The sequence below is a fragment of the Vigna unguiculata genome, chromosome 4 (assembly GCF_037176805.1).
Source record: "Vigna unguiculata cultivar grain cowpea cultivar isolate G323 ecotype 2 chromosome 4, ASM3717680v1, whole genome shotgun sequence".
Lineage (NCBI taxonomy): Eukaryota > Viridiplantae > Streptophyta > Magnoliopsida > Fabales > Fabaceae > Vigna > Vigna unguiculata.
Genome location: NC_140795.1, coordinates 47,272,964 through 47,295,496, shown reverse-complemented (window position 1 = coordinate 47,295,496; position 22,533 = coordinate 47,272,964). Strand labels below are relative to the sequence as shown.

The window sequence follows — 22,533 nt, the reverse complement described above, 5'->3', positions numbered from 1 at the left end:
ATCCTTAAGACCATGCCAAATTGACGACAATTTAAATAACATATATTTATAATACTTAGACTTAAGAAATCAAATACGTATTAGTTCGGTCCAAGTCATTTTGCCATAAACAAACTTTCAAGCTAAACATATCATATAGGATTTGTTCTCCAACTGAATATTAGTAACTTGCAAACCACCATTCACCTTAGCACCACATATTTAATAGTGACCAATCCCCATTTTTATGTATCCCTAGTCCAAACAAAAATTTGAATCTATTGTTCTATCTTAAGAAGAAGCTTAATAGGCCATTTGTAAACCAAGAAGCTATAAGACAATAAGCTAACAATTACCGAAGTTACTAGTTGAATTCTTCCCATCATATTAAGAACCTTCCCTTTCCAAGAAGCAAGTTTATTACAAATCTTATCAACTAAAGGTTGAAACAATCATGCCTTAGGAGCCCCACAAAAATTGGATCATCCAAATAGGTAAAAGGAAGAGATCCTTAATTACAAGAGATAAGCCTCTTGAGATGTCTAACAAAATAAGTAGAAGCATCAATGATGTAAAAGTGACTTTTAATAGGCTCACTTATTGACCTAAGAAAGTGTCATATTCATGCAAGAGAGGTTTCAAATGTTGTAGGGTACTAGTATCTCCTCTACAGAAAACAAATATATCATCATCATAAAGAATATGACAAGAAAGTTATATCCCACGAGGACCAACCATGGGAAGCATAAACTTTTTAGAAATAAGCTCTAAGATGCCCCTATTCAAAACCTCCTCAACAAAATAAAAAAACAAAGGAGAGAGAGGATCCACCGGTCTAACCCTTCTACCACAAGTGAAGTAACAAACCAAACTACCATTAACCCATATAGAAAAATGAGCATGCAAGATATGAAGAATCCACGTCAAAAAGTCTTCATGAAAATCAAAATAGTGCAACACTTAAATTAAGAAATGTCAATTTATGGTATAAAAAAATCTTTGGTTATATCAATCTTGATGGCTACATTGTCACCCTTAACCTTTTTAGAAAGAAGATTAATAGCTTCAAAAGTAATACAAATACGAACTTTAACGTTTCTCCCTTTAATGAAACCATTTTGATTAGGGAAAATAATTCTACTAACAATCACCGCAAACTTATCAGCTAAATTTTTTGTAATGATTTTGAAATGAAAATTAGTCAATGCTATAGGATGAAAATCAATTATACATTCTACCCCATTAACTTTAGCAATAAGAGAAACAATATTTGAATTCATACCAGAGAAAATCCAACCCTACCGAAAATTGTTAAATAATTTTACAAACATCAACACCAATAATATCCAAAAAACAATGATAAAAAGATTCACCAAAACCATCTGGACCAGAAGCACTGGCACCAATAAGAAAAAAAATTACGTGCTTCACTTCATCAACATCAGAATATTTAATTAAAAAATTATTTTCATCACCAATAACTAGGAAAGGAATATAAAAAACTAATAAAAGACTACATATAAGTAATATAAACATCAAAAGCAGCAGGAACAATATATAAATTATTATAAAAAAAACAAAATAGAATCTTCAATCATATTTGAACAAGAAATAGCTTATCATCATGATACAACTTAAGAATAATTTTTATTGGATCAAATATAATTTTTTATATATTAATAATCCAGAAAAATAAACAGATCGTTATTTAAAAAAAAAATTAAAAATAAGATTTAACGTAAATAAAATAAATAATATTATGTGCCGAAGCCTTTCACAAGCATGTTCTTACACATGGAATTGGGTGGGAATCAATTCCATGAAACATAATGTGTTCCAATGAGTGATGAATCAATTCCAAAAGGTATAATTATCATTTTACGTTATATATCATCAAAACCAATCACAGCCTAAAATATCACTAGAAGAACCAATTTTATTTAAAGTTTCTTTTTTGGTCAATATCATAGATTTGATAAAAATGTATAAAAGTAAAGCTTGTATATTTAGTTATACATGTTTCATTTTATAATAGATTTATTAATTACATTATAGTTAATGACGTATCCTTTATTTGACACGTACGCAAGAATAATATAATTAAAATTGACAGAAAGAGCTCAATATTATGTCAGCTGTTTGACATGTTCACATAATATCGTCCTTTAAGACTAACTTTTATAAATTGTATTTTAAAAGAATAAGAAAAACAACTACAGTTTTTAAAGGACTTATTTCAGATGAACTTTTTAAGATACTAAAAAAATAATTATGTCATATGAAAAAGACTAAAACCATTTGAAATTTTTTTTATCAGCACTGTTTTAAATCTGATTCTTTTATTAAAATTTATTTTAGACTTTTATCTTTTTAAAACTTATTTTAGATTTTTACATTTTTTTAAAATAGTAAACAATTTTTTTTTATTTTAATACGCACTTTAGTTTTTTTCTATATTGATTGATATGAAGTTGTTTCACTATATAAACATTATCGAATCCAATTTAGTATGAACTATAGAGCACTCTAATTAACATATAAAGTTTATGAAAAGTAAATTTCTAAACAAAAATTGAAAAACTAAAAGAAGAATCTGGTTTTATATTATTTTCATTGTTTATGGATGTTTTCATGATTTTCACCATATTTTCTAACTCTTGTTGGTTTAAATATTAATTGAATTTCATAATGTTTATATCGGTATATACAGAAAGAATTTTATATTTTGAATAGTTAAACAATAATTTAATATTGCTTTTTAAATTCCACAATCATCACGGTTCAGAAGGACAACATCAATGATAGATTGTTTCAGAATGAATGACAATATCGTTTCAATGCAAGCCATAGGAATTTGGTATATTAAACATAGTATGTTAACTCAATAAAAAAAAATTATATCTAATAATTTACCTCAAATCAAAGTTCTATATCGATTATTTTGTAATATATAGCTTTACTTTCAATTCTTTAATAGTCTTCAAATTTATTATTGCTAATGCTTTAGAAATAGTCTTGAATTATTCAAAAAATTCCCGTTAACAAATCACATTGGTAAATGCTGATTATTATGCGATGAATTACTTTATCCTTTTAAATTATATTTATGTTATATATTTTTTTTCCACGATCTAAATAAAAACTATTACACCAATACCCTTGAATATTATATACACTTTAATAAAAAAATATTATACTGTATTAACCTATAAAAAATGATTGTTATAAACGCTTAAAAATCCAAAAATTATCGGCATAATTTTCTTTTGATATTAGTTAAAATAATTAATCTTAGATTAAATCTCCCTCTCCTCACTTGTTCAAACCATTACCTTGGTTGTAAGCAATCATTATATTATTTAATATATTTTTTCCATGTTCAATTATGACTGGAAGGCACCTTAATGCATCATGTGTTATACAAAATTACATTCCTTACTGATAACTAATTTATAATAAAAAAAAGAAATGATTATTTTATCTCAATTTGTATAATAGTATGCTGTGAGAGTCAACCATTGCCTTTTCATCCTCTAGCCACCCACCCTAAGACATACTTCTATATACCAACAAATAGAGGATTATAAATTCATCATATAAATAAGTTTTATCATGATATATGACTTTGTTACAGTGAAATTAGTTACTAAATTATCATGGTTAATCTTGTTTAATGTGTCAAGAGCTATAAAATGATGTACCAAGAAAACTTTATTTTTTTTCAAGTACATATACGTGTTTATAAAAAAGTAAAATAATATGAATAATTCATGTAACTGTTGAGAGAAACTTTTGAAGTGACAAGAGATGTAAAAGAAGTTATAAACTTAGAAAATAATGTATCAACTAACATTTTATTTATATGACATAATAATCCTTATTTAAATGATGAATTAGAATCCTTAATTAGTTGCCACATAAATGTCTGTAAAAGAAGTTATATGAATAAGAGAATGACGTATCAATTAACATCTAATTACATAAGAAAATGATGTATGAATCAACATTCAATTCCAGTTTGGTGCATTCACTTTGCAGTCTGTATTTGCACTTTCTCAAAGAGCATAGCAATAGAAATGATACCTTTTAGGAGAATTTTGAAAAAGAGAAAATATTGAGTCCAGCACTTTCACTCCGGAAATGAGTAGAGTCCAACCCTAAATCCTGAAAAAGACATTCCGAAATATCTATTTCAGAATGAAAAAGGTGTTATCCAAGATTTTTAGAGTGTAAAAGGAAATCTGATCAACTTGAATTTATATTCACCCTCGCCACAGAAAACACATTATTTAGAACATTTAATATGTTAAGACACAAAATTTTATGACTATCTGATCACGTACATTCTTACAAATGCAAAACTTGTGTCACGTCCAATCATCAATCAAAGACGGCACCTGCTTTGCCTAGTCACCTACCACATTACTAACATTCAACACTCTGCCCACATCAACTATCCAACGTCACTTGCCACATCGCCATAATTGACTTTGATTGTTGATCACGGACTTCTACACTTACCTATCCATGGTTGAATTGATCAGGGAGCCATTACATGAGTTTATACAGACAGAAGTTTAGACACTTAACCTCTCCCTTTTGTGTATTTCCTATTTCTTTTCCACCAATTCCCATGTTATTTGGACTAAGTAGATCTATCTCTATAAACCCTAGTGTTGTGTTGATGAGAAAATTGGCAATGTTTTTTATCAGTAATGAGCAGCAATGTTATGTTAGTTACTGCAATCCGCATTCAATTCTGATAGCTTCCCAGAGCTCAGGAGAGACACTGGGCTTTGCCGCTCCCTCTTGACCCAGTTTGTTAACATTTATAGCAGTGCTAGGTTGCTCTCCTTCCCCCCAACCCCTGTACAGTATGACTTTGTGAAGCTCCTGAGAGACCAGAACGGCACCTGTTGCTTGCTGCAAGAATAATAGAGAAAATAAATTTCAGGGATTTAGAGAATGATGTTAGCCTAACACATGAAATGAAAATTCAATGAGGAAGAGATGAGAAAAAGGGAAGGAATTTTTTCAGTGTGTGAACCTCTAGCTTGGACACCACCTCCTGAACTGAGGTCCCTTTTGCCCTTCCTTTGACATTAACTACGGCAAGAGGGTATTTCCGGAAGTGAGCATTGATAGCTTTCGCAATACCAGTTACACTATTGCTCTTTCCTGAAACGAAGTTGCGGCCATAAAACAATAAAGAGATTAAGACATTCTTTCCAACTAATATAACTTCAGGAAAATACAAAAGGGATAAGGCAAAGCATAAAACAGCAACTTCAGCCTCCAGATCCACGTGGAAAGAAAGTACTTAATATATATCTACAATGAAGACCACTCAAGATATTGATAATAATTGAAAATTTACATCAACTAGAACGAAGATATTATTAAAATTAAAGTACTCCTTCTAGCTTGTCCTCTCAGCAAGAAGCTCCGCCAATTAGCTCTCTATGGAACTTTCTGTTTTTGAATTTTGTTGATTAAAAATGTTAAAGCTACATTTATTTTCTATCGCTTCTTTAACATTGTATTGGTCTAATTTCTTTTATGCTCTGTTTGTTCAAGAGGAGAGAAAAAGTTTGGATAGAAATAAAATGAATAAATAGAAATAGGGGATAAATAAAGTATAATAGTGTATGATTGAAGAGAAATCGAAAAGGTATTAAAAGAATGACCAAAAATAAGTGCGAGATAGTTCAATGTCTTGTTTTTTAAAATTATTCCTCTTCTCTTTCTCTTCCGCCAAACAACAACGGATGTTAATTACATACTCACCATCCTCACAACCAAGCATAAGGAGAGGGGAAGCCCCACCAAAAACAAGGCCAACCGCTACTTAAGGACCACAACCTAGAATGCTAGTTAGCCATCTTCGCTGAAACATGCTATAGTTTCTGTGATTAATAACCCCCCAGTGCAGAAAAAGAAAAGAGAAAGTAGCAAGCCACACTAGATAGAGCTACAAAACAAAAAAATCTTAGTAAGACTGCATAGCATAAACTTAGACTCGGACACTGTGGAGACAACCTAGAACAAACAAACAACATTGGCAAAAGGAAAATAAAGCCAAAAACAATACCTACAGAAAGGACAGACCGCTTTTTCATAGTTAGTGCCTGCTTTCGCAGAAGAAGTCTCTCTTTGTTGGAAAGATACACAGATCCAGAAGGTAACTCATTTGAACTCATATCTCTCACCAGAGCTGATAGGTCAGCATCACTCTTCGATGATATGACTGATGATTCCATTACCTTGTTAATTGAGACGCCATCCACAGAATCACTAACTCCATCTAACTGAAGTCCAAGATTACCAAATTAATATTTAGACAAGAAGCAAGAATTCAGAAAATATCAAAGGAAGCCTTGATATCAGTCAAAGTGACGTGCTTACAACTGTATCTTTAGGAATCACACCAGGCCAGTATACTGGTCTATCTTGATGAGCTCCACCGCCATCAATCAGATCAACAGGCTGATCCTGTATTGCTTCCTGATTGTCAACAGGAGCTTCTTCAGGCAAATTCCAATTTGCAGAAATTTCTGGTTCACCTTGATGAGCTTCACCATTATCTATCAGCTCAACTGACTGCCCCTGCATTGCTCGTGGATTATCAACAGAAGTTTCTATGGTAGGGTTCCAATTTATGAAATTGTCAGCCTCACTTTTAAGAGCTCCACCACCATCAACCAGCTCAACAGGCTGATCCTGTATTGCTTCTTGATTGTCAACAGGAGCTTCTTCAGGCAATTTCCAATTTGCAGAAATTTCTGGTTCACCTTGATGAGCTTCACTATTATCTATCAGCTCAACTGGCTGCCCTTGCATTGCTCGTGGATTATCAACAGAAGTTTCTGTGGTAGGGTTCCAATTTATGAAATTGTCAGCTTCACTTTTAAGAGCTCCACCACCATCAACCAGCCCAACTGACTGCTCCTGTATTGCTTGTCGGTTGTCGACAGAAGGTTCATGAGGAGAATTCCAATTTATGGAATTTCCTGGTTCAACTTGATGAGCTCCATAACTATCACTCAGCTCAATTCGTTGCTCCTTTATTGCTTGTTGGTTGTCAACAGGAGTCTGCGGACTGTTTGCCTCCATATCTTGAGCCTAATAACGTGAATAACCTATATTCCTTAATTGAAATAAAAATGTATTGCAGGAACAAAATAAAGAAAACAAGGGCCACTCACCATTTGAAGTTTCAATCTGTCTATGTTCCTACCTAGCTTCAAAACATGGAGCTTCAATGACTGCAAGAAGCAAGGACAAAGGAATAAGTTTGTGATATTTATGCAAATATAAGATTAGCAGTCAACACCCTTTCCAAATGATGGGGCTAATGAGTGACACGGTTGAAGACTTATACCACATGTAGTGTTCACCTGTTGAGAACCAACTGTACATTTTAGTATGTTCAGATGAACCCTTCTTAAAAAGTTGAAGCATTGAAAAAAGAACAAATCATTTGTTTTAAGCTAGAGTTTGATGCTTATAATAAAGTATCATGTTTACAACACTGAAAAACGGCTCAAATAGTATAAGTTAAAAAAACAAGTACTTCTCAAATTTTACATCAAAAACATTTTTCAAAAGAAAATTACTCAAAAGAAATTACATATAAAAGATCCGTTTTATTAAAGGTGATGGAAAACCAATCTATAAACTAGAATAATCATTTCACATGCGATATACTGGTAAGTAAATGTCTCCCACCTTAACTTCCATTTCTCTTTTTCAAAAAAAGTTGTAGAAAACAGATGACACTCCTCTGCAAATACAAGTTAATGATGACACCATTACCTGGCGACGCTGTGCTTCCTTAGAGCGCTTCAATGCTTCTCTTTTATTTAAAAGTGTTCGAGGCCTCAAACTTGCAGGCCGACTATAATTCTTTCCACGATACACAATGATTGCATGGCCCTTGCGTAGTCTTTCTACTGCAATTAATATTCCACCACTTTCTGCCGCTAAGGTCTGAGCTATCTGTTGGACATCTTCCAGGCATTTATTACATATTATCTTCACAAGTTCTCGATACTTCCAATGAAGATGCATATTTTCTACCGTTCCATCAAAAACACCCCGTCTACCTGAGAAAGAAGAGAGGATTAATCAAGGAAAGAAGTTGTCTAAGTCAAGTACTTCAAAAAGGTATAGAAGTCTCAGTCAGTCATTCAGTCCAACTTCAGTACAATCAAATAACTATGATTATGAATTTCAAACGTCATCTTCAAAAATCACCTAGTAACAGGAAGGGACCCATCTTCAAGCCAATCCTCCGCAACATGTATTTCTCTTCTTCAGTAATACCCTCTCTATTCATTTCTTCTTCTTGGGGGCTCTCTGCATTTTCCAGCTCTGCTAGAAGTTTCTCAGCCTTTGTTTTCTCTTCTAGTGCCTGAATGTGAAAGCGACTATACCCTCTTTAACTCTAAAAGAAAACAGTTGAAAAGGAGCAAATTGGTGCTTGTTAATTAAATCATACCATTGACAATTTTATGCTGGTGCTTTTAGTAGTTTTCTCAGCCTCAGTCAATATTCCGGGTTTAGTATCTTTCTGGAAGTTCATACCCTGCACTTCGGAATCATACTCTATGGTTCCATAATTCAGATCTGGAGCATCTGTAATTGACAAACTATTTCTAGTTTTCAGCTTATACATTCCAATACTCCTCCGTTGTTCAATTGCTGATGACACTGCAGCTGGCAAGAAGTCCTTTCCTCTATAGAAAACAATGAATTCTTTATCCCGAGCAAGGAGAGTACCTCCAGTCAGATACTGCAGAGAAATATATCTTTTTATTGAACTGAAGTTGAGATATAAAGTATTATATACTGTTTTTGCTCATGAACAAGATTGTGTTTTATTTAAGTTCTTAAAACAACTATCTCAAGCTAGTATTTACCAAAAAAAAAATGTTTTCTGTTCCATGTTGCTACAAAACCTTAACTAGCTGCCTTAACAGTCAGTCAAATCAGTAATACAATCAATATAAAACTGATAGTGGATCTTTGAGTTCTTCTGTACGTCTCTTGGGACAAAAGTCAACTACATGAGTTTTAAACATGATTTCAGGGCTGTCATTCCTGTTCTCAAGACAAGTCAAAATTGATAAGAATTTTATGATTAAATTTATTAAGAAGCAGACTTTAAGCCTAACTTGGCTTGTTGCAGGTGTTCTTTGTGTGGTATTGGGTTCAGCTTACTATTAAAACCTGAATTTTAATCATTAATTACATTCTGACAGAGTATACTATATGACATCTCGTGATCTTTTGATTATTCCATTTTGACTCACACTCATCAATCAGAGTACTCTAAACGTAGTATGCTAGATGTTTTCCACCAAACTATGACTAGTAATCTCAATGAAGAAAAAACTATACAAGGAAAAGAGAGAATGAATAAACAATTTTTTAAAACAATCTGTCTAATTGTCATTTCGAACTTGTAAGCTGTAGCAACCATAATTAGGAATTTCTTTTCAGGCCCTACGAAATTTTACCAATGATTGGAAACATCCGATACAATTTGATGTAATGCAAACATATCTGGCATCCACTTTTGTCATAAATTTTCAAGTATGAGAAGCAGAACGAAAATAAAAATGACAGCAAATATGCAAATTTCATTACCATCCAGGGTGAAATATACTTGCTAATCATCACCTCGAATAATTTACAATATGGTATCAATGAATGATAGTGGTTGATTGACAGCAATAAATACAACATACACTTTCATTTACCACAATGTTTAAATCTTAAGTGCCAAATTTCATATATTTGAAAAATATCAGAAAGAAAAACTGACCTTTATCTCTTCAGCCATTACCTCGCCATCAGTATTCTCCACACCTCTCTTTATAGCAACTTTGACAATCTCACATCTTTCCCAAATCTTAATAATTGCAACAGCCAATCCTTGTAGTTTCCTGTTTCTACCTGTGAAACAAAAGAACAAGAAAACAATTACATCCAATTTTGGTCAGATAAGAATAAGTAAGGCAAACTCACCTAGTGCAAAATGACATGGTAAATGTTTGCCAAGCCTTCTCATTGTGGTCATTTCATCATCTGTCAGTTTCGGCTTCACACCATATGGAAGAAGGCGAAAAGGCTTTCTATATCCAGGAATAACAGCTGGTAGAAGATCAGCATCAACAGGCAGAGGATCATATCCCCACCAATCAAAAAAGCGTGGCCCAATCCCTGTTAACAAGTAGTCTGCATCTTTAGCAAGCTCCGCCTCACCTGGCAGTTGAAATCTTACTTTTCTGGGAGTCCCAACACCTTGTATCAAAGCTGGTTTTGCCGTTTGGGCATTTAAGCTTTGCCTAGTGTATGTCACTGAATTATTTTCAGACAAGTGGGTCTCTCTTTTATCCCAACCTTTATCATTCTCATCCATATGATGTTGCAAAGCATCACCACTTTGGTCATCTCTCAAAACTTTATCAGATAGGAAGTAAGGGTACTTATAATCAGGCCCTCTGTATAATATTATCTTACTTCCAGATCTCCAAACAACAAGGCCTCCAGTTTTTCTCTGACAGCGACAATCACATAGTTACACAAGGGGCACTGAAATCACATTGAAGTACATAAAAGGATAAAATGTAGATAGCCCCTCTATGGTAAGGTTAGGTTTATTTTCTATTTTCAATTTTAATTTCATAAGTTTTCACTAATAATTATAAATGACATATTTTTAGTTTATATCCGTTTCTAGAATTTGCAAAGAAAACAGGATCAGGGAAAAAACCAAAATTATGTTTTTGCCATTTTACGAGTATCTTTGGTTTATGGAATATTGTGTTACACGTACAATTAGATGAACACATTAAAATGCTAAAAAGATAGTAGAAACAAGATTGAAATACTTCAGAGCGCCGTGCGTCAATGGTTGATGACGTCCAACCAAACATGCTATAATTTGAATTTAACTTATGAGAGAAACTCAATTCATCTTTTTTTTTTTTTTTCATCTAATAAGTACATCTAGAGAAATTTATCCACACAACCAAAACTCTACCTACTATTTCTTTCACCGATAAGTGCTTACCCAGAAATTTACCAAAACAAAGAAAAAAATTCCAGCTACTATTTTGTTCCCCTGCAAGTGTTTCTGAAAAATATTATCCAAATATAGCCAAAATTCTAGCTACTATAATTCTTAATTCTGAGTGACATGTCCAGGGCTTTCAACTCCAAACTTGTGTTATTTCCATAGAGCGCAAACAATAGGAAAAAATGATAGCAGACTACTCCCTAACACACTGTAGCGTTGTACTTTGAAATGCTAGCAATTGTGAACAAATAGCAGAAACAATGGGGTTTTTGTTTTGCTTTGTTTACATACCTCCAACAAGTCATGAGTCCTTTTCATGTTAAATCTAGAGAGATCATCGCACGCGATTCTCACGACCTCTGAATTCCTCCACCGTTCATGAATCCCGTTCACGATCCCTTCCGTGATCCCCGCCTTCCCCACCCGCAGCTTCTGCCTTATCCTCAACCCCACCGTCGTCAGCCGCTTTATCTCCGCATTTGGCAGGCTCAGCTCCGCCAGCGTCGGCACCCGCTCCTCCTGCTTCGCCCAGCTCGGGTCGATCGTGTGCCCGACGCGCCGCTTCGGCAGGTTCTCCGGAAGCGGTACGAAGATCTCGCCGGCGCCAGAGGCTGTAGCGGGAAGAGAAGAGGAGGACTGGTCGTCGATGCCAAGGCTGCGGAGCTTGTCGGCTATTCGCTGAATGGCAGAGTCAGGGAGGGTTTCGGCTTCGGAGTGGGAGCAACGAATGAGGAATTTGAGTTTGGGTTTGGGGAAATGAAGAGGGAATATGTGCAGTGATGAAGAAAATGAATATGAAGAAGAGGAAGAAAAATAAGAAGAAGAAGGAAAGGATTGGAAGTGGAAGTGGAAGTGAGTTGCAGGAAGCAACATTTGAGAGAAGCAGAGAGTTACTCCATGCACATAGACATGGATAACGATACTTTATATGGTGTTTCAATAAATATCAACTTTCCATCCTAAAAAACAAGATATATACGATTGTTTCAATTTTATAAATTACTATACGTAAATTTATGAGATTAATTATCTTCAAATTTGAAGGTTTTTTAAAGTTTTTTAAAGTTTTTTTTTTCTTTTCCACGAATGTATTTAGTTATAATATACGATTGGGAGTCGCGTTTACAACTAACTAAGAAGGTTATGGAGTTATAGAAATATTTAATAATGGGTTTTGCACATGGTAAATAATGTATGAAAATACTACAATGTATCTTAGGAGAAGGCAAGATTTATCAATACTATTTACCATCTATTTTTTTCTCACTCTCTCTTTCTTTTTCTTTATTTGTCATCAATTAGCACTTAATATATATATATATATATATATATATATATATATATATATATATATATATATATATATATTATTTTTCACATATTTTTACTCGTTTCTATTTCATCCATAATATTTATCTAGTCTCTATTTGAAGGCTATCAAGTCAAGTTAAAATTGCTTTGAAATGAGTTTATGGTTTGCCACCCTTATTAATAATTAGAAAGGCAGTTCCATTTTCCTTTATCTTCTTTTCTTAAGAAAAAAATATATATACTAAATATCTACTTCATTTGAGAGGCGATTTTTTTTTTCTTTGGAAGGAATTAAAGTAGAAGGGTTGAAAGAAAAAAAACACAAAGAAAATAAATATATTGAAAAAAAAAATAGAAAAGGAAAGAGAGAAAATAATAAAATTGATAAAAAGATTATATATTTATATTAATCCCTTTTTTTTTTACTAATCCAAGTATCTTAAAAATCTTCTCATTTTTTTGTTCTCTTTTACTTATTTTCACCCTCGTCCTTTTTAATTTCATCATTTGATTTGATTTATTTTACTTTTAATATGGAATTTTAACATAATTTGTTATATTTCTTTTAATTTAAAAATGGATGACACTAGTTAAGGCAAAACGTTTTAAAAATTTCCCTTTTACGAACACTAATCTCAACTATAAATGGTCTTTTTTAATATAATTGGATACTTCAACTAAATTTTAACAAGAAATATTAAATAATAATATAAAAGTAAATAAAATTGAATAAAATACTTTTTATGCTTCTAAAATTGTTTTTATTGCTATCACCTAATATTTCTTTTACCTAATTTAAATGTAAAAAAAAATATTTTTCTTTCATTTCCACTCAATGTTCATTTTACCAGGAAAAATTGTAATTATTTTTCATAAGATTATCCTAGATAACATTCACCTCCCTTGGTTTTACAAATGCAATCTTCATATTCTATGTAACTTTTAAATGTGCATTCATCCCTTTATGTTTTTTAGACAGTTACATATTTCATATTTATACATTTTTTTTTCTTCTTTTATTGCCCAAATATGATTCAAGTATATTGAGTATTATGACTTTGTACCTGGGACGGAGATGTGATGAGACATGTGAGTTGAGTCCCAGAGAAAAAACACGTTTGACAAACAAAAAACTATGCACTTTGAGGAGTGAAGGAAGGCTTCAAAATTAGTGGAGGCTTCTTTCCTATAGTATTTCTTTTTCGGTTCTTGCTGGGTGTTCTTCCCACTAAAAATTTCAGTACCCTTCAATCACCCCCAAATTTTCCCTGACATAACATTACTAAATTATGGTGTTACGAACTAGGGCTAAAGATGGGGGAAGAGTTTCTCCTAAAATTAAAATTTGACCTAGAGCTTGTCCTACCAATACTTCTTTTCCCTATCCTAGTACCAATTCTTCTTCTCCCTATCATACTTATTCTTCTTTTCGTGTTCCTGCTCCTGTGTGTATACCCAGTGGAGACATTGGATGTTATCCCTCTATCTTTACTCATTTTATTAACATTTTTTGCATTGATTGGTTCATCTGCTGGCCAACCCCTATATAGTATGATGTTACTAGGCTCCCGAGAGACTAGAAGGGAACCTGTTTCTTGCTGCAAGAATAACAGAGAAAAGAAAAAGTTAGCATGGAGAGAGTATTTATTGCTCGAGGTAAGGAAGAAAGATTTAAGAAGAGATGAGGAAGTCGAAGGAATTCTAAGCATGCGCACCTCTAGCTTGAACACCAGCTCCTGAACTGTGGTCTCTTTTGACCTTCCTTTGACATTAACTATAGCAAGAGGGTACTGTTCAAAATGAAGTTTAATTGCTTGCACAACAGAAGACACAATATTGCTCTTTCCTGAGAATTGTATGGCCATAGAAAGAGAGAGAAGATGAGATGATTCCTCCCAATTAGCATAATTGCAGGAAAATACAAAAGAAATACAACAGTAGGTAGCAGTTCCAGAGCCTAGTGGAGAAAAAGTAATTAATACATCATCCAGAATGATTTTTTTTCAAGATGTTGACATCAATTGAAGTAAGAAAGGAAACGCGAACAGTTTTTGTCAATTCTTTATTGTAACGATTTAACAAAGACCAAAACCTAGAGCTAGTCGGTCACTGCTAAAACTAGTTTATGTCACTAAGGCGGAACATCGCCCCCACCTCGCCTGACAACCTAGAACAATCAATATTGGCAAAATGAAAGTATAGCTGAAAACAATACCTATGACAACAACAGGTTGCTTCATCTTTAAGGCCTGCTTCCGTAGAAGAAGCCTCTCTTTGGTTGAAAGATGCAGAGATCTAGAAGGGAAACTCATATTTATCACTGGAACTGATGGTTCAGGATCATTTTTTGATGATGACGATGATGATGGCTCCATTGCCTTGCTATTGGAGATGCAATGCTCATTATCAGAATCACTCATTTCATCCAACTGAAATCCTCGATAATTTTACCAAATCAATAACTAAGAAAGAAATAAGCTAAAAACAAGTCAAATGATAATTGCTGTCAACAGTTCAATTTTAATCTATAAGCTGTGCTTACTTGTGTTTCCTTGTGAATTAAACTAGGCCAGGATTCTGGTTCATCTCGTCGAGCTCCACTCCCATCAATCAGCTCAACTGGTTTGTGCTGTACTGCTTGCAGATTGCTAATGGAAGCTTTTATTGAAGAATTCCAACTAGTGAAATTTTCTGGTTCACCTTGATGAGCTCCACTACTATCGATCAGCTCATCTGGCTGATCATGTATTCCTTCTAGATTGTCAACAGAAGCTTCTTTAGGCGAATTCCAATTTATGGAATTTTTTGGTTCATCTTGGCGAGCTCCAAGTCCATTAATAAGCTGAACAGAGTACTCCTGTATTACTTGTAGATTTTCAAGAGAAACTTCTTTAGGAGAATTCCAATTTATGGAATGTTTTGGTACACCATGATGAGCTCCACATCCATCAATAAGCTCAATCGGCTGCTCTTGTAGTGCTTGTTGATTGTCAACGGAAGCTTCTGTAGGAGAATTCCAATTTATAGAATTTTCTTGTTCGCTTTGATGCGATTCACCACTATCAATCAGCTCAATTGGCTGCTCCTGTATTGCTTGTTGATTGTCAACAGAAGCTTCTCTAGGAGATTTCCAACTGACAGAATTATCTTGTTCACCTTGATTAATTCCACCGCTATCAATCAGCTCAACTGGCTGCTCCTGTATTGCTTGTTGATTGTCAACAGATGCTTCTTTAGGAGAATTCCAATTTATGAAATTTGAAAAAGCTTCTTGTTTGTCTGTAGCCTTGAATTGTGCCATAAACTATTTCAGATATTATTTACAGACCCAATACCAGCAACAACAATGCAATAATAATTCTTACTAAACTTCTACTAGTCAAATACTCCCATACCGTTATCACTTTTCATTTCGACCATCATCATTACAACATAAGCAACTCTCTGAAATCATGTGCTTAAATCATGGCCACAATAATTCACATAAGGATTAATTTAGCACAATTCAGTACCATATAACACTTTTTTTTTTATTTCATTAAACCGTAAAGTATAGTCAGTTACTATTATTTTACAATTAATCCCTTCACATACAATGAGTGTCTTCTAGTTTTAGTCATTTGACTATAAAACAACGAATGTACACGAGTTTCATGTTTGGGTGTTGAGAGATTTTGCATGCTGCTGTGTTCTATCATCCGAAAGGGTAAAATTACACCATTACAATCTTGCAGAAAAACAACTAACAAAGGAAATATTTCGCTCTTACTTCATGACAATTTAAGGAGACGTGTTTGTATACATGGAACCCTCAAAAAAGCTTCATTTATATTTTTCCTCAAATATACAGTGGAGATTTGGTATTTCCATCTTATCTCCTCAACATATCCTTCTTCCTATTACCACCAAGACATAAAAGAAACGGCACTTTAAGTTAGAGGTCAGCTGTCAACCCTAAATACTTATAATTATCATGGACCATATCCTTCCTCTTTATTTCCACTAAAAATAGAATAAAAAGAAAAAGGCCCGTAAGTTTGATGTTATCTGTTAACCCTAAACATTTATAAAAGATCATATAGTCTGGCCTGATGTAACAAAAATGCTAATAATATTGTATTTGTACTGTGGAAAGGAGATTAGAGTTGAAGAAGTATCATGAGATAGTTTACCATGTCAAATCTCCACGCTTCAACTATCTGCTTACTGTTAGCCTCGTTACCTTCCACCTAATCAGGTGAACACTCCATATTACATAACCCAAATCAAGGGGAGAAATATTTCATCAACACAATACTAAAAATGTGGACCACTTACCATCTGAAGTTTCAGTTCATTTATTTTCTTTTCTAGCATCAAAATACGACGCTTGTACGACTGCAAGAAATGAGTTAAAAGGAATAAGGTGATGGTGTTAATATCATATAAGATCAGCAGTCAATTCCTTCATCGAAAAAGAAAACACACACACACACACACACACACATATATATATATATATATATATATGGTCTAAAAAAAGTGCTTTTCAAATTTCATATCCAACATAAAATAAACATTACTTTTTTACGCAGGTATTTAAAAAAAATTGATAGAAAAGGTTATTTTTCTGAAAGCTGGTGCTAGACAACCTACAGTCATCATTTTACATGTGTAATAGGCAAATAAATCTCAGCCCCATTCTACCCTTATTTTTCACAAATGAAATGTTGAAACAAAAAATTACAGAAAAGATAATTTTCTGAAAGCTCGTGAAAAACCAACCTATAGTTACAATTTTACATGTAGTGTAACTAACAGGCAATAAATATCTGCCCCATCCTTCTTATTTTTCACGAAGGTTGAAACAAATTACTCCTACTCCAATACAAGTTGAAGATGACTATTTTACCTCACGGCGCTGTGCCTCTATAGAACGCTTCAAAGCTTGCCTTTTATTTAAAAGCTTTCGAACCCTCAGACAAGGAGGGGCACTATAATTCTTTCCACGATACACAATGATTGCAAAGCCCTTTCTCACTCTCTCTACTGCCACTAATATTCCACCACTTTCTGCCTCTAAGGTCAAAGATATCTGATGAACATCTTCCAGGCTTCCGTTACATATTATCTTCACAAGCTCCCGATACTTCCAATGAAGATGCATATTTTCTACTGTTCCATCAAAAACTCCTCGTCTACCTGAGAATAATCAGAAAAAGTTGTTATCATGTATTTTAAATAGCTTTAAAGATGTCATGCATTTTTTCCAAATTTAGAACAATCAACTATCTATGGTTGTTAACTTCAAAAATCATCTTCACAAATCACCTAGTAACAGGAAGGGTTTCATCATCAAGCCAATCCTCCGCAGCATGTATTTCTCTTCTTTAGTAATACCCTCTTTATCAAGTTCTTGTTCTCGGGGACTCTCTGCATTTATCAGATCAGCTAGAATTTTTTCCGCCTTTGCTTTCTTTTCTAATGCCTGTATGTCAAACCTATACCATCTGTAACTCAAAAAGAAAATCTAAAAACTACCAAATTGGATTTTTTTTAATGAAATCGTACCATTGACAATTTGATGCTAATTCTTTTGATAGCTAACTCAGCCTTAGTCAACATTGGTCGTTTAGTATCCTTCTGGAAGTTCCTAACCTTTACTTCAGAATCACACTCTATGGTTCCCCCTTTCTGTTCTGGAGTGACTTTAGCAGATGAACTGTTTCTAGCCTTAGGTTCGTGCATTTTATTTTTCGCACGCTTTTTAATGACTGAAGACATTGTAGCTGACAAGTAGTCCTTTCCTCGATACAGAGCAAAAAATTCTCTATCCCGGGAAAGGAGAATTCCTCCTGTCAGACGCTGCAGAGAAGCAGATATTTTTATAATATATATCATTTTGATTTTTATACAAGATTCAAATGTAATTAAATCTTTTCAAATCAACCATAAAAAATATTACAAATTACAATTAAAATTTAGGTGGTTACTATTGCTACAAAACCTATGTTTAACAGGTTCCTCTGACAGTTTGCATACCAATGATGTAATATTAAATTAAAAAACGATAGTGGATCTATGTCTTTTTATTCATCTCAGGAAAAAGAGAAAAGAAATAAGTAAAAAGCCAACCCTATCAGTTCCAAATCTTCAGGTCTATTATTCCTGTCCTCAAGAGTCGTGCAGAGATCAAAACATTAAGAATTATTCACAAGATACATTTTACTTATTTTAATTACACCAAATAAAAGAACATCACAAGGTGATTACAATCTTTAGTAATCACAAGTACTAAAAGAACTATTTAACAATTTATGACTACTTGGAGCCTCTTTGAGAGTTGTCTTAATTGCAATCTCAAGAGCGGTGGTTTAATCCCACATAGACTCTCAATATATGGCCAACACGGTTTAGTCCCACATTGACTAGTGATATATACAAATAAGATTCAAAATCTCACCCTATAAACTAATTTTGTAGAGTTAAGTTAAGCTCAAACTTATATTCTAAGATGGTACCAGGGTGTTGGGCCAACTGCATTTGCCAGACTCCAGGCAACGTCTTGAGCATGAGAGGGAGTGTTGAAAACCAGCTTTAATTGCAGTTACCACTATCAATCCCACCTTAGATGTGACCTCTTTAAAGTTTGCTTTAATTGCAACCTCAAAGGAGGAGGTTTATTACCATATTGACTAGTATACGACTAAAATGTAGTATATATTGACTAGTATACGACCTAAATTCTAAGAAATTATTCATATTATATGCGCTAAATTTCATAAAATCTGAAAATTAACAGTGAAAACAATAACTGACCTTTAACTCTGCAGCCATTATTTTACTGCTGGTATTCTGCACACCTCTTTTCACAGCAATCTTGGCTATCTCACATCTTTCCCAAAGCCTAATAATTGCAGCAGCCAATCCTTGAAGGTTTCTGTTTCTCCCTGTGAAACAAAAGAAGAGAAGCAATTAAACCTAATTTTGGTCAGGTAAGAAAAAGTAGCAGAAACTTACCTAATGCAAAATGACAAGGTAGAGGTCTGCCAAGTCTCTTCAAAGTGGTCATTTCATCAGCTGTTAGTTTAGGATTCACACCATATGGAAGAAGACGAAAAGGCTTTCTATAACCAGGGTCAACGGCAGGCAGAAGATCAGCATCAACAGGCAGAGGGTCACTTCCCCACCAATCAGTAAATCTTGGCCCAAGCCCCATTAGCAAGCAGTCTGTATCTTCAGCTAGCTCTGCCTCATCAGGCAGTTGAAATCGTACTTTATTGGGAGTACCAACACCTAGTATCAGTGCAGGTTTTGCTGTTTTGGCATTTGAATTTTCCAGAGCACATGCTGCTGAATTTGATTCAGATAAGTGACTCTCACTTTTATAGAAATATTTATCATCGCTGTTGACAAGTTGCGAAGCATCATCACTAGTGTTGTCTTGTCTCGAAACTTTATCTGATAGGAAGTTAGGATACTTATAATCAGTCCCTCTGTACAGTATTACCTTAGTTCCAGATCTCCAAACAACGAGGCCACCAGTTTTTCTCTGACAATGAAAGAAAAAGAAAGGATACAATCAAATCATTTATACAAGGGGCACCATAATATGATATCATACTGGAGAAAAAAGGATAAAATGCAGATAGCTCTCCAACTATAGGTTATTGATGGGAGAGGTAAAGAGCTCTTCACTTTATATGCTTTAACTTATAAATATAAATATAACACTTTATTTTCACTTTGCCACCTGACTCAAAATTTGCCCGGGTAACAATAAAAGCAACAAATCCTTTTATTTTATTTCCTTTAACAATACTTTGTAAACTAGAGACAACCTGAAAATAAAGTAACACTGTTGTAATTTTATAGGGGAAAAATATACAGACTTAACCAGGACCCGGAACTTAATCAAACCCTGCAAATTGGTGTCAATTATTCACTGGTGCACAGGCAGAATACTTACTTAATAGTTTAACAACTTCAATAGTTGCATTGCTGGGTTTAGAACCACATGGGATTTTTCTATATTCACTCATGAACACTAACGTTTAACAACTCCAAGAGCTGCATTGTTGAGTTCTGAACCACATGGGATTTTCCTACATTTACTTACATAGCTGAAGAGTTTTCCTTGGATTTTAACTGAGTAAAAAGGATAAACAAAAGTGTCGTTTACAAAGCCAAATCTCAATTTCACTGCACTAAAATTCTATTTGAATAAATTTCTCAAGAAGCACTTCCTGTAGGATAAGAAAATAAAGTCTTAGTTTAAATAAACTTCACCATAAAAACTTGCAGAACAAGAAAACAAGAAGGTAAAACAAGCTATGCTTTTTTAATACCAACTCATGTCCCTTAGCCTTTTACAAAACTAAATTAAAAAAGCTTCCACTGAAGTTCACAAGTTGATTTTGGTTTGTATGAGAAACCCTATTCATTTTACCCTTTTAATTTCTTATGCCGGGGTGTTGTAGATAGGTTTATCCACCCAGTATCGGAAGAAGGCAAAACAAATTGAATTTTTTCATACATTAAATCAATTTATACATCAAAACTTTCAAAAAATGGTCAAATGAGAGACTGTTTCACAAGTATGTAAGTTGATTTTAAATAAATCTTCTTTTCTTTCACACAAGCTAAAATTGATTTATGCACCTCCAAAAAGTTGAGATAGTTTTTACGAAAGTTGTAAGGCTAACTGCATAAATTGATTTTACCACATAAAAAAAAAAAAAAAAAAACCTTAATTCCTCCCTCTTCTTAGATTCTGTTCAAACATAGTGTTGATAAAGAAATTTATTGAAAAGCTTAATCCAATTTCAGGAATGAGTATCCATGGAAGCGAAAGAAAACAGTGTAAACAAACAAACAAAAATTCCATACAAAAAGTGGCAGTTGTGTTTGTTAACTTACCTCCAACACATCATGAGTCCTTCTCATGTCAAATCTAGAAAACTCCTCACAAAAGACCCTCACCACCTCGGTGTGCTTCCACAGCTCGTGAATCACGTTCACCATCCGCTCCGTGACGCCAGCCTTCGCAAGCCGCACCTTCCGCCTCGCCGCAAACCCTAGCGTCGTCAGCCGCCGAATCTCGGAGTCCGGGAGGCTCAGCTCCGCCAGCGTCGGCACCGGCTCCTTCCGCCTCATTAATTCCTCTTTCCTCCGCTTTCTCCGCCTCTCCACCTCCCTCGCGCTCAGCACCGCGATGCCGCTCCCAGGGACCGGCACCGGGTTCAGCGGCGTGCTCCAACTCGGCTCGAACATTTCCTCCCCGCGCTGCTTCGGCAGTTCGTGAGGGAACAGCACGCGAATTTCGCCGCCGGAGGAGTTGGAGGTAGGCGATTCGGTGATGCCGAGGCGGCGGAGCTTTTCCGCCATATGTTCGATGGCGGAGGAGCCACGGGATCCGGTTTCATAGTTGGTTGCGGAACAACGACTGAAGAATTTGGTTTTGGTTATGGGGAATTGAAGAGGGAAAAAGTGCAAAGAAGAAGAAGAGAGAGGAAAAGTGTGGAAGAAGTGGAAGTGAGCTGCAGGAAGCAACATTACAGTAGGAGTTAGTTACTTCATTGATGTGGAGAATATGAAATGTTATTGCATTGCACCCAAAATTCTTGAATGTAATAAAAAAAATGTAAGTTAATTTAGTTCTCACAAACATAAGGTCCAATATTTTCGACCTTTCATGCATGCCGAAATACCAATGTCGTACCGGATAACGTTAAAACAGAATAAACGTCACTTAATATCGGGGTAATAGGAGTTCGACGTTATCCAACATCGGAGCTAAAGGCAGCAAACGTCAATTTTCGCACGCTAAATGGAGTCAAAAAATAGAGTAATTTAACTTCTGTTGGGCTCTGACAGATGTTAAATAACGTCAGCCATAGTAAGCTCAGACGTTAAATAACGTCTGTCAGAGCACCACCAAATGTCAAACTGCTCTGTTTTTTTTTTTTAAATTTGGTTGTTTTTACAACATTCCCACACTACAACATCAACAGATTCCCAGAACAGTTTCATAATAATTTCAACATAATTATGGAGTTACAATTATATCTAATAACACTTAAGTTTCAACATATATTCTAAACTAATATACACAATTCTCATGAATCTTCTTGTTTGTTACATTAAACATTACAAATAAAATAAACACATATCAAAGT

The 22,533-nt window shown here is 34.2% G+C and overlaps 2 protein-coding genes across 6 annotated transcripts; both read right to left on the bottom strand.

Moving 5' to 3' along the window:
* Nucleotides 1-3,925: 3,925 nt before the first annotated feature.
* LOC114181833 (CRM-domain containing factor CFM2, chloroplastic-like) lies at nucleotides 3,926-12,337 on the bottom strand. 4 transcript variants are annotated; one of them, XR_003603939.2, is made up of 12 exons: nucleotides 11,357-12,326; nucleotides 10,012-10,543; nucleotides 9,809-9,939; nucleotides 8,480-8,773; nucleotides 8,236-8,392; nucleotides 7,795-8,084; nucleotides 7,185-7,244; nucleotides 6,385-7,101; nucleotides 6,071-6,287; nucleotides 5,027-5,157; nucleotides 4,323-4,902; nucleotides 3,926-4,166 (listed from the first exon to the last, which is right to left on the bottom strand). XR_003603939.2 is itself a non-coding variant. In XM_028068426.2 (11 exons), exons 1-11 carry the CDS (start codon nucleotides 11,936-11,938, stop codon nucleotides 4,717-4,719), a joined length of 3,297 nt encoding a protein of 1,098 aa, XP_027924227.2. In that variant the 5' UTR covers nucleotides 11,939-12,326; the 3' UTR covers nucleotides 4,210-4,716. The 4 variants fall into 4 exon arrangements, 1 of the variants encoding a protein (XP_027924227.2); XR_003603938.2 differs by having other exon boundaries at nucleotides 3,926-4,143; XR_003603940.2 differs by lacking the exon at nucleotides 3,926-4,166 and having other exon boundaries at nucleotides 4,210-4,902; nucleotides 6,075-6,287; nucleotides 11,357-12,337.
* A 1,133-nt stretch (nucleotides 12,338-13,470) lies between these two features.
* On the bottom strand, nucleotides 13,471-21,958 carry LOC114181866 (CRM-domain containing factor CFM2, chloroplastic-like). Of its 2 annotated transcripts, none has more exons than XM_085672731.1 (12): nucleotides 21,275-21,958; nucleotides 19,376-19,907; nucleotides 19,175-19,305; nucleotides 17,927-18,220; nucleotides 17,687-17,843; nucleotides 17,268-17,557; nucleotides 16,694-16,753; nucleotides 16,549-16,605; nucleotides 14,919-15,680; nucleotides 14,592-14,805; nucleotides 14,092-14,222; nucleotides 13,471-13,974 (listed from the first exon to the last, which is right to left on the bottom strand). In XM_085672731.1, the coding sequence occupies exons 1-12, from the start codon at nucleotides 21,908-21,910 to the stop codon at nucleotides 13,672-13,674; spliced, it is 3,567 nt and encodes a 1,188-aa protein (XP_085528857.1). In that variant the 5' UTR covers nucleotides 21,911-21,958; the 3' UTR covers nucleotides 13,471-13,671. The 2 variants fall into 2 exon arrangements, with proteins under 2 accessions (XP_085528857.1, XP_027924277.2); XM_028068476.2 differs by having other exon boundaries at nucleotides 14,919-15,662; nucleotides 21,275-21,957.
* Nucleotides 21,959-22,533: the final 575 nt, after the last annotated feature.

Bases quoted from the DNA above. Each gene is read 5' to 3' on its own strand.
- LOC114181866 (XM_085672731.1), bottom strand. From the start codon at position 21,910: ATGTTGCTTCCTGCAGCTCACTTCCACTTCTTCCACACTTTTCCTCTC. The intron at 16,754-17,267 runs GTAAAATAGTCA...CATTTCTTGCAG, and splicing joins TAGAGGCACAGCGCCGTGAG to TCGTACAAGCGTCGTATTTT. The intron at 13,975-14,091 runs GTGCGCATGCTT...TTATTCTTGCAG, and splicing joins AGCTGGTGTTCAAGCTAGAG to CAAGAAACAGGTTCCCTTCT.
- LOC114181833 (XM_028068426.2), bottom strand. From the start codon at position 11,938: ATGTTGCTTCCTGCAACTCACTTCCACTTCCACTTCCAATCCTTTCCT. The intron at 7,102-7,184 runs GTGAGTGGCCCT...TCACGTTATTAG, and splicing joins ACAGATTGAAACTTCAAATG to GCTCAAGATATGGAGGCAAA. The intron at 5,158-6,070 runs GTATTGTTTTTG...ACTTCGTTTCAG, and splicing joins GCGGTCTGTCCTTTCTGTAG to GAAAGAGCAATAGTGTAACT.